General features: G+C 38.0%; 1 protein-coding gene and 1 long non-coding RNA gene across 2 annotated transcripts in view; one reads left to right on the top strand and one right to left on the bottom strand.

Annotated features, from left to right (window-relative positions):
* LOC135225788 (hypoxia up-regulated protein 1-like) overlaps positions 1 to 12323 on the bottom strand; it is a gene marked incomplete in the record, with an annotated part of 558991 nt that overhangs the window by 177511 nt on the left and 369157 nt on the right. The window contains 1 exon segment of the mRNA XM_064265268.1: positions 3575 to 3712. Coding sequence (XP_064121338.1) covers positions 3575 to 3712 — 138 coding nt within the window.
* On the top strand, positions 9226 to 9678 carry LOC135225789 (uncharacterized). Its single transcript, XR_010317088.1, has 3 exons — positions 9226 to 9299; positions 9419 to 9487; positions 9583 to 9678. It is a non-coding gene; the product is annotated as an uncharacterized LOC135225789 (long non-coding RNA).

Below are 12323 nucleotides of genomic sequence, written 5' to 3'. Positions count from 1 at the left end.
CATTAAAGCACCTATTGTATTTGTGTGTTGTTTATAAGTACATAATTTACATATGTTACGCCACAAAACAGGGAAAAGAATTCTAGAAAACTTATGGTTTTACATCCATTCAGGACTATAAATTCTAATGTTTGTTGTTTATAAGCAATATAGTTTATATGGTACAAAGGAAGGTACAAAGCTACCCTTTCACATAAGTAGCTTCATACCTTACTTTTACATCTGTAGTGTGATTTCACCAAGTCTGGAAACTTCCAGACTTGGCACTTCAAGGAATAGAGAGGATAGGGAATCCACTTTTGATGTCAATTGACAAAAGGAACAAGAAGAGAGCAAGAACACTGGACTACAAAAGTAGTGGGAGAATACTGGCAAACTAATGAGAGGATAAGGATAAACTAGATCATTCACTGTCAACATGCTTGGATTAAACTGGTGTTTTCTATGAGAAGATATGGCAAGGAAGCAAAGAAGATCTATGAGCCATGCCCTTATGTCATCAAGCATGGAGGTATTAACTAGAGTGACAGACTTGAAACATCTGTCCTAGACTGTACTAGGATCAAGACATCAGTCTGTTAAGATTTTGAGTTACTTCTGCAGTGGCTGGCTAGTCTTTCCTCTGAAATCTTTTCCAGGTATGCAAAGGGTCCACGGTACAATAATAAAAGTGCACACCAACACTTCATGCACTAGACTTGTAAGCTATGCTCTACAGAGTACAATGTTATTAAAGAAATGCAAGGCGTGAGCAATCTGGCACTGTGTTTGTCTGACTTTACGAATTGTTTTATTCAATTCCCGACGCTAGTAGTGTTAAATAGAAATTGTTGCAATTATTTTAGCAATAACAACTACAACCACACAAAACTCAACAACAACACAACAACAACCAAGAACCACAACCACACAACACAACAACAACACGACAAGCAACCAAGGACCTAAACCCCACAACTCAACAAACAAACAAGGACTACAACCACAACTCGAACCAAGGAGTACAGCCACAACAACACCACCACCAAGAAACCACAACAGCTCACCAAGAACCCCACTCCACAACACCAAACCAACAACCCCACACCCAACCACTCACAACAACACCAAGAAACCACAACAGTTCCCCAAAAACAACAACAACCCTCAACTACAACAACTCACAACTCAACAGAAACACAAGCTCAACAACCTCCCAACACACATGCACAACAACCTTCAAACACACAGCACAAATAACTCGAATAACTCCCTGAAAACACAACACAACTGACCAATAATACTGCCAAGACTACTGCCCAAACGTCTGTCCTGCACGATTTCTCATTACAGACTCCCTCCTCAGAACTTGGATCTTAACAACTAACTCCAACCGCACCAGCAGACAACCCAGAACTCACCAACAGCCAATTCAATCGTTAACCATCCATCCACCAATTATGGCCCCCCCCCCTCGCTCTTCTCTCTCTTCTCTCTCTCTCTCGCTCTCTCATCCTCCTCCTTCTCCTCAAGGACGTTCTCAAATGGAACTCCCAAATTCCTCCATAGTATAAAAAAAATGGATAGTAGTAGTTAAAATAAAAAGCGAGTAAAAATAAAATACACCAACACTGGTATGAAACAGAACAATAAAATAGTATGTATAAAAATGAATAAATATAAAGTACTGTAATATTAAGTAAAAAAAAAATGGTTAAATAACTACAATATACAAAAAATGAAACAAAAATGCATCCACATTCCTGGTTGTTTCCACCAAAACAGTTTTATGAAAGCTGGGCAGTTCATCACACAGGGTTATTTCATTATATGTAAGATATTTTAGGGTGCAAATATGAAAAAAAAATGCACAATGGGTCGTATATTTCCTTCAATTACAACATACTTGAATTGTTTTTTTATGGCATTATTTCTGTTATTGACTCTTAAAGGTTATGGCTTTTACAAACCTTCTCAACAAATTTTTTGCTGTTGTATTCCAAGATAATGAACAAAACACCTTATGGGAATCCTCATCCATTTCTTAACTTATTTTTGGCAAAATCAGTCACGTTTATGACTATATATACATATGTCCATATGACTGGTAAAAACGTTCGGTTACAATGGACAAAAGCTGCCTATGAATTAGCTCAATTCCTTTTCCATGAAATCTGGAGAACAAATTCGTAAGGCTCTTAAGCATAGATTGCTAGCTGCGCCTATCTTGCTAGAAATGTCATGATAGCTAAAGTAGTGAATGTATGAAAGTGAGAACATTGGTTTTCTGTATATGATACATGTATTCTGTCATGTCTCTAATTATTACATCAAGAAAAAGATTTTGTTGTCTGTTTCCCATTCAACTTTAAATTTGATGCTGGGCACTAATGTGTTTATCTTTGAAAGCAATTAATTGAAATTGCCCCATTTATTATCCCAAAATTTTAGAATATCATCTACATGTCTCATCCACAGCAACAATAAAATAAAAATGCTACAACTGGACAGGATTAAGACGGTGACCCAGACTCTCGGAAATCCTAACCATTTTGCCTTTACCTACTCGAACACCTTAGCCAAATCCTTGATTAACGTTCAGCAAAAGACAATCCACAGAGACTCAAGAGTATGCATGGACTCTGACCAATCTTACATCAGTTTTACAGGAAATTCACTTCCCACAGATTAATACAACATAAATGGTCAGTTAAGTATGGACAAAAGAGCTCGGCTATTTTTAACCATATAAATAACCATAACCACAGAATAAACTGTAATGTCATGTATAATTTATAACAGCAAACGTCAATGCAAAAGCCAAATGATAGAGTCGGTCTTGATTAAACAAAAGACAGGTAATGAACATCTCAAAGGGTGCCTGGGATTCAGATGTCATAGATAAAATCTTCCTTCAACCAATGCTTAAAAGGATTAAGGAAGAATTATCAGCGGGGGTGACCTAAAAACAGACTACTTGTGGATGGATCTCTTGGTATAAATGCCACCTTTTCTGTAACTTTTCTCATTCTTTCCTACATGAGGAGAAAGACAGCAGTCTCTGAAATACAGTACTTTTTTTCTATATTTTAGCATTTTTATGGGCTCCTTTTATGTCCATATGTGCAAAAGTTACTGGTATATCTTATGGCAGCAATGTCCAAATAGTAGTACTTGATACCCAAAGAAAAGCACGATATCAAGTGCCACTTTTATTTATAAAACCTAAATATTCTTACGTAATTTAACAATAACTTTCCTGAAAACCAGCAAAGGAGAAAGTCAAATTATCTACAGTTTCCCTCTCTTTGCAAAGCTGCAGTATAGCAGTTATGGATTATAGACAATCAGTTTCAAAAGTATCTAAAATCCTTGAATACTCTGTTATTGATGATCACTGTAGACTTCAAAGGCCTTCCTATCACTTGTTATCTTTAATCATCTATATGTATTCACAAATTTTGGTAACAACTATATACCCACCTATATGTAGCTGGTTCTTCAATAAAATTGAGTTCATGCTTCCTTTCAGTATCATCAAACGAGCAAAATCAAACTGCAAAAAACAGAAAAAAGAAGTATCTCTTCCATTTACCTGGATGGCTTCTGGCCGGTCATGGTGTTCTTGTACTCGCTCCTTTATTGGTTCAAACAAAAGCTTCAGTGAAGCCAATTTATCCTTGTATACCAATGCTTCTTCGTCAAATCCCTCATCATAAATCCAGTCATCAAGCTAAAAAAAAAATAAAAATTGGAAGTTACTTGGTATGGACATATATGCTTACATTCTATTGTCATCATTGTTTAGGGGGAAAATATTTTTATAGAATTGTATGCTTATGTTGAGTAAAAATATAAAAATCCTTATGGAAAATTACCAACGCAATTAGACCAGAACTGTTGCCAATCACACATTACTGGTAGGCAGTACCTGGTTATCGGCAGACTCGGTTAACAGTGATCCGGTTTTATGGCGCTAAAGTCAGCGATTTATGGCACCATAATGGGCCAAGTTTTTGGTTATCGGCGCCATAATGGGGCAGGTTTTTGGTTATCAGCGCCATAATGGGGCAAGATTCGGTTATCAGTGCCATAAGTGCCAATAATAGAATTAAGGCAACATAACATAGCTAACAGAGGTGCAATTAACCGAAAATTGCCATAAGTCACCAAGTTTAGGTTAATGGTGGTTTTCGCTTATCACCCCGCCGAGAACGGAACCCCAGCCGATACCCGGAGACTGCCTGTACTTTTTAGTGACAGCCTTTTAAAAGTATTTAAGAAAAAATTTATAAAGTACTGGTAACAGTAAGAAGAATAAAGATCCAATGATGAACTTGAATATAACCCCCTTTCAACTCACAATCAAGGTCATATTCCATTATTCACAAAGATCATACATTCTTGTTATGGAGACTTTCATCTACCTCTGTCCTGTGTCATCATTTCCTCCCGTACTCCCTTCTCTCTCAAATCATCTCTAATGCAATCTCTCCACCTGGTCTTAGGTCTTCCTCTCCTTCGTGTTCCATCCACCTCCACGTCCATCACTTCTCTTGCCATGTGTTGCTCTTCTCTTCTCATCAGGTGGCCATACCATCTTAACCTTGCCTCTTGCATTTTCTTTGATGCTCCAGTGACCCTTACTGTACCCCTAATATGTTCATTTCTAACCCTATCCTTTTTGGTTACTCCACTAATCCATCTAAGCATCCTCATCTCGGTTACGTCCAACTTTCTGCTCTCTGTTTTCTTTAGCGCTGCTGCTTCCAATCCATAGGTTATTGCTGGTCTGATCACTGCCTTGCACACACTGCCCTTTAATCTTATAGGGACTTTCCTATTACAACTGACACCAGACACCTTCCTCCAGTTGTTCCAACCACACTGAATCCGGTTGTTAATTTCCTCTTCAATGTTCCACTCATTGTCAATCACTGAGCCAAGGTACTTGAATTTATGGACCCTTTTGATGCTTCCTTCAGCTAATTTGATTGTTGTTTGCTGGTCGCCATCCAATTCTGTTGTCATATATTGTCTTTTTCCTGCTTATCCTTAAACCTCTACTCTCCAATGCATATCTCCATCTTTCAAGCTTCCCCTCCAGTTCTTCCCTGTTCTCAGCTACCAAGACTATGTCATCTGCATAGAGCAGACACCATGGTGGCTCCTCCCTGAAGTGGGCTCAGAGCGGATCCCTGATGTAGCCCAACTCCAACTTGGAAATTTTCTGTTCTTCCAACTGTAGATCAGACACTGGTCTTTACATTTCTATACATCTCCCTGATCATTCTGACATACTTCTCCATCACTCCATTCACCAATAACTGAATAGCAATATTTCGTTAAAATGAAGACCCAATTTTGAAAAAAAGAAGAAAATTTTGTATAATGGGACGAAATGAGTAAAACTAATGTGGACAAATTATTGATTAAAAAGACCAAATTAAACCAAACAGAAACAGCTGAATGAAAATAACTGCACCAGCATTACATTTAATGGTTGCATCACTGACAAGATGATTGTTAAAACTTTAGGGTATCCAGAAAAAAAAGACCTTCAGTAAGTTCACTCATATAAGTTTTGCAGTAACCTCTAGAATCTTTTAAAAAACAACATATCAAAGTACTATCTGGCAACTTTCTATTAGATACATGAAGCAAGCAACTACTGCACTGTACTATGATGTTAATGTATTTGATGAATTCCATGCATTTTCCTACTTCAACTGAATTACATGCTTTACTTTCAAACTGTAACAATGTGGCTAAATTGAAAAATGTTACTTTTATACTTCATGGCCATCAGCGTTTTTAACTACTACTGTTGCTACTACGTGGCATTTGTAAACTCAAGTCCACAAAAGTACACTATTAGCCTTTGTAATAACATCACAATTGTGATCTACCTCAAATACTATTTGCATAATGTTATAGATAAAACTCTTCATGAATAGCATTATCATCTAACCTTACTCATATGGATTTTTAGTTCAAACACTTGGATACAAACTTTTATATTTTCAGTAGTGTATAGAAAACCACATACATATAGTACAGTGGAACCTCTACATACGAAAGTCCCTATGGATGAAAAATTCAGGTTACGAAAGCAAAGAAAGATTTTTTTGCTTCTGTATACGAAAATAATTCAGGTTGCGAAAGGGTAAAGTCCGAGATTCGCCCGGCCCGCCGAGAACAATTTCAAAACTGGCGCGCTGCCAACTCAGTAGACTCGCCACCATCCTCCCACTCCCCCATTGGTTCCTGATACTAGTCACCGCCGTAAGATCCTGCTCTCCTATTGGTCAGCATTTGTCTCATCATGCCTCTGTAAAGGCGTTCCTTGACCATTTTTTGCGGCAGCATTATTGTAAACATCTCTGGAATTCGTTCATTCACATACAGGCGGTCCCCGGGTTACGACGGTTCCAGCTTACGACGGTTCCGGCTTATGACATTCCAAGGTTACGACGCTTTTTCTTAAATATTCAATGGAAAAATCCGTCCTGGGTTACGACGCTGACGCTTCCGACGCTCCGAGTTAACGACGCTTTTAAAAAACGCATGCTATGATAAAAATCCTTTGCTATAGTTTAGCACAGTATATAATAAAAATATGTTTTTGGTTACATTACAACAAAAATTTTGAGGTTAATGATGATTTTCGACTTTTTTTTTTTTTTTTTTTTTTTTTTTTTTGTCGTATTTTTTAAATTTTTTTAGTGACGCCGCATATGCGGAACTAGTTTCCGAGCGAATGAATACACTAGCTTGGGATGTGCAGTTTAAAACAGTCCAAAAGCGCAAATAATGAAAAAAATCATTGCTTGTTTCCAGTACATAATTAAAAAACTAAGTTTCTGGTTAGATTACAACGCAAATTCCAAAGTTACAACATTTTGTTATGCTTTTTAACGATACCTCATACGCAGAACTAGTTTCTGAGCGGAGGCGCATAAATTAATTTACGCTATTAAACTGTATGGTAAATTGACCGAACAACGACCTCGAACGGTCGAGGACGCTAAGCGTAACAATACCAAAAATGCCAATTCAATTGCGTGCCTGCCTGCATTTCACTCGGTTGTGTGCTAAGACGTTGCTGATTTTCCTTGCCTTTTTCTCGAATTTACAATGGCTCCTAAACGCCAAAGTACTTCCTCCGATGATAGTTCATCCAAGAAGAGGAAGGTCATCACCATGGAGGTAAAATATGACGTGGTGAAGCGTTCGGAGAAGGGAGAAACTAACACCGAAATAGGTCGTGCTTTAGGCTTGAGCAGAACGACGGTGGTAACCATTGTGAAGGACAAGGAACGTATTCTGAAGCACGTTAAGGATGCTGCACCGATGAAGTCAACGGTGATAAACGAGAAGCAACGTAGCCAGAGCATTGTTGAAATGGAGAAGCTCCTGATGATCTGGCTGGAGGACCAGAACCAGCGACGTGTTCCAGTGAGCTTAAGTGTGATCCAGGAGAAGGCTAGAGCGCTGCATGAGGCAGTAGTGAAAAAGTTTGGAGAAGGCAGTGCTGGTGGTGAATTTTCCGCGAGTAGAGGTTGGTTTAACCGTTTTAAGGCTCGTGCAAATTTGCATAGTGTGAAGCTGCAAGGTGAAGCTGCTAGTGCTGATAGCAAAGCAGCAGAAAGTTTTCCAGGTGGTTTGGCAGAGATAATTAAGGATGGTGGTTACACGGCTGACCAAGTCTTTAATGTGGATGAGACTGGTTTATTTTGGAAAAGAATGCCAAATCGAACGTACCTTTCCAAGGAGGAGAAGTCAGCACCTGGCCATAAAGCTGGAAAGGAGCGACTGACTTTGCTGTTTGGGGCCAATGCAAGTGGCGATTTGAAACTTAAGCCCTTGATGGTGTATTTGGCCGAGAATCCCAGGCCTTTCAAGGGCATTTTCAAGAGTCAACTCCCTGTGATTTGGAAATCAAATAAGAAGGCTTGGGTTACCTTGATGGTCTTCAAAGATTGGTTCAATGACCATTTCGTGCCAGCAGTGGAACAGTATTTGACTTCGAAGGGTCTGCCTTTTAAGGCCCTCTTAGTCCTGGACAATGCCCCTCGGTCACCCTCCCCTTCAAATTGAGCGACATGCACCCTAATGTAAGTGGGGTGTACCTCCCACCCAATACCACATTGCTGATACAGCCAATGGACCAGGGAGTAATAGCTAATTTCAAGGCTTACTACCTTAGAAGGACCATACGTTTTGCTTTGAGGGCCATAGAAGCTAACAAAGAGTTGACACTGAAGCAATTCTGGAAGGGCTACAACATTGCAGATGCAGTGAAGAACATTGCAAGTGCTTGGGACGAGGTGAAGACGACCACTTTAAATGGGGCCTGGAAGAAACTGTGTCCACAGTTTGTGCACAGTTTTGAAGGCTTTGACCAGGCAGAAGACGTCGAGACTGTGACGAGGAAGATCGTAGGGCTAAGCAAGAGGCTGAAACTAGATCTTGAACCTGATGATGTAACAGAGCTGCTGGCATCCCATGGAGAGGAATTGTCAGCAGAGGACCTGCTTGAGCTTGATCAACAAATGATTGAGGAGGAGGAGGCGGCACCAGAGCCAAAAGCCAGGTCATTAACTGTGAATGGCTTGTCAGAGGGTTTTACTCATCTGGAGAGAGCCTTGGCTTCTTTTGAGGCAGAACCCTACGTTGCCAGGTTTGACCCAAAATAACTGGAATGATGGACTTGGTAAGGTTTGACAAGGAGACTGTGAGAGAAGCAGACGAAGGGAATGCAGTCCAGGCTTTGACACTTTCTTTACAAGTGTCCAGTACCACCACCTCCCACTCCTAGTCCTGGTAAGGAATTCTGAACTGTTTTACTAATTTATGTGTTTACATAGTGTACATATAAAATGTGTTAATTTTTTAATGTAACAACTAAATGTTAGAGTAAATTGTAACTTCATTAATTTTCATCATTTGTAATTTTATTGCAGAAGTGGTGACAGTTCCAGATCCCTTGTACTACCTGTGACAGTTTCCAGATCACCCTGTACTACCTGTGACAGTTCCAGATCACCCTGTACCTGGACCCTCTGTAGCAGCCGTCCACCTGTACTACTACAAATCAGGTAAGCAATTTCATTTTTCTCATTTTCATGTTGGAAATTGTTTACACCCTACTAGTACATTATGGCATACATACGTACACTACTAACATAGTGGTACAATGTGTTTGATGTTGCATAACCTTATTATTTTTTTTTTCATTTCAGACACCTTTGATAGTGACAGCGACCCAGATGACCCTGAGCCTTTCCATGGTTTTGATGGCTCGCCCTATTCATCAGGTAAGGAATCCTTAACAAATTTGTATAATGTTTATAAATTGCTAATAGAAATTTTATTAAAAGTGTACATATGCTACAGTTACATCCACCTTATTTATGTACCCTATCATTCTTTCCAGATCTAGATGTTCCCTCATCAGAGCCCAAATCAGTTGATACGAGTAGTATCACCTCTCCAACTCCTTCAGGTAAAAGAATTCTTCATTTTTCATATTGTATTACACACTACATATGTCAAACAGTAATAACATGTGCAGTCATTTTATATTTTTTATCATTCCAGACTCCCAAGCACCTGCCCATCCCACTCCATAGCCCAGCCACCCACTCTCATCTACCATATGCCCATCCCAGTAAGCAAGCCAACCACTAGAATTTGGTAAGGACATTTTTTTTTTATTAATGTTTTATTATTACATATGTAATAACCATGTTATGTATGTAACATAAATACTAATCATATGTACATTATCATTCTAGACTGACATGCACCTGTGACTTACATAAACCAGACCTCTACATAGCCTACATGTCTTCATTTTGCTGAAGGTAAGGAATTCTCAGTTGTTTTTAATGTGTGCATACAGTAAATTGTTTATTATGGAACAATAAATTTTGTACACTTAAGTGGTTACATACCGTCCTTTAATTTTAATTCTTCATTCCAGACTGCCCATCATCCTAGCCTGTTATCTGTGATAAAGCACACTGAAGTTAGGTATGGAATGCATCCTTATCATTGCAGGCTTCCTACACATGAATGCTCCACTCCATCCCTCCATCTCCCCAACCTAGGTAACAGCTTTGAGACTCACTAAAAGTTGGTAAGTTATGTAAGGAATTTCCAAATTAAGTTTTATACTACATGTTATATGTGATATTAAACCACTGTATGGTGCATATTACTGTATGTAACTTACTCTGCATAGAGGACTTACAGACAAAATTATTTTTTGTACATTCCAGAACCCCCCTCAATGATGTAGGCTATGGGGCCACATAAGACTGTCCAGGGTTACATAGCACGACAACTTTAAACTAAAAGTAAGGAATTAATTAACATACATTAAGTTTTATACATGTTATGTGTGATATTAAACCACTGTATGGTGCATACTACTGAATGTAACTTACTCTGCATAGAGGACTTACTGACAAAATTATTTTTTGTACATTCCAGAATCCCAGAACCCCCTCAATGATGTAGGCTATGGGGCCACATAAGACTTTGTCCATCCAGGGTTACATAGCACGACAACTTTAAACTAAAAGTAAGGAATTAATTAACATACATTAACTCTTTTAGTACTCTTGATATATCTACAGTAATTAACATATTGCATTCACGACTTTCTGTAGTATATTTTGTACACTTAATTTTGTTACTTTTTCCTTCCAGAACCAACATTTTTCACACAACTCCAGGTTGTTACTACACATTACAAGTGTCATCAAGGGATAACTACAAGTAGAAGCACCATTTTTGGATGGAAAAAACCCTTCAGGAAAGTATACGTATCAAATGTAACATGTAGTAGTGTAACAAAGTATGAACAGTAAGGTTTTTACATACAGTATGTACATACGTACATAACTTTTTTTTTTACAGGAATTTCCAACCAAGTTTGATTACATGTTATAAACCACTGTACGTATGGTTACTGTATGTAACTTACTAAACATACATGACTTAACTTAGATACTTTTTTGGTACATTCCAGAATCCCAGGACCCCCTCAATGATGCAGGCTATGGGGCCGGACCCTATAAAACTTTGTCCAGGGTTACATACATAGCACGACAACTTTAAACTACTACAGTACTAAAAGTAAGGAATTATAACCATAGTAATTAACATACATTAAGTAAGTTTTATACTATTTAAAAAAAAAAAAAAAGAGAGAGAGAGACCAAAATCTCTCACATGGGATAAGTGATCAAGGTCTCTCTCATGGAATACGTACGTACGTACATAACTGGTAACTTTGCAAGGTTGGTAAAATCTCCACTCCCTGCTGAACAGAGGGTGTAGACCAATCATTTACAACATGCATACCAGTTGATATTAAACCACTGTATGGTGCATATTACTGTATGTAACTTAATATGCATAAAGTACTTACTGACAAAATTATTTTTTGTACATTCCAAGATCCCCCTCAATGATGTAGGCTATGGGCCACATAAGACTTTGTCCAGGGTTACATAGCACGACAACTTTAAACTAAAAGTAAGGAATTAATTAACATACATTAACTAAGTTTTATACATTTTCTATGTGATATTAAAACACTATGGTGCATATTACGTATGTAACTTACTCTGGCATAGAGGACTTATGACATATTATTTTTTGTATTCATCCCAGAACTCAATATGTAGGTATGTGCATAAAAACTGTCCAGTTACATAGCACGACAACTAAACTAAAAGTAAGGAATTAATTTCACACTTTAACTCTTTTACTCTTGATATAACCGTAAGGAATTATAAAACAAAAGTAAGGAATTAATTTAACTACATTAACTCTTTTACTCTTGATATCTATAATTTATAGCATTCGGACTTTGTTGTAGTGCATAACTACGTTATTTTTGTACTAATTGTTAATACTTTTAACCCTTCAGAATAGCAGACTGGGATTTTAGTGTACTCCAGGATGTACATACTACATACTACCATAAGGATTTACAGTAATACGTACATACTTCAAGATTGTGCATAGTGTATAGTGTATAAATTAACCTAAGGATTATAGTATACGTACATACTTCAAGAATTTGCATAGTGTATTAGTGTGGTATAAGGACTTGGTACTTCAAGAATGCATTTATAGTGTCACAAGTTCATTAATAAAGGTTTATATAGATTCAAGAACCATCCTTTTGGCATTGATATATAACCACACTTCACAATCATGCAATACTTGCATGTTACACAGGTAAGTTCTCTGACTTTTTCTTAGTTTAAGGCATATTTCCAAGTGTCGTTCCGGCTTACGACGATTTTCGGGATACGACGCGT

This window comes from Macrobrachium nipponense, chromosome 13 (genome assembly GCF_015104395.2).
Source record: "Macrobrachium nipponense isolate FS-2020 chromosome 13, ASM1510439v2, whole genome shotgun sequence".
In the NCBI taxonomy this organism is placed as follows: Eukaryota; Metazoa; Arthropoda; class Malacostraca; order Decapoda; family Palaemonidae; genus Macrobrachium; species Macrobrachium nipponense.
The sequence above is the reverse complement of the archived record's forward strand: the minus strand, read 5'-3'. Positions and strand labels throughout refer to the sequence as shown.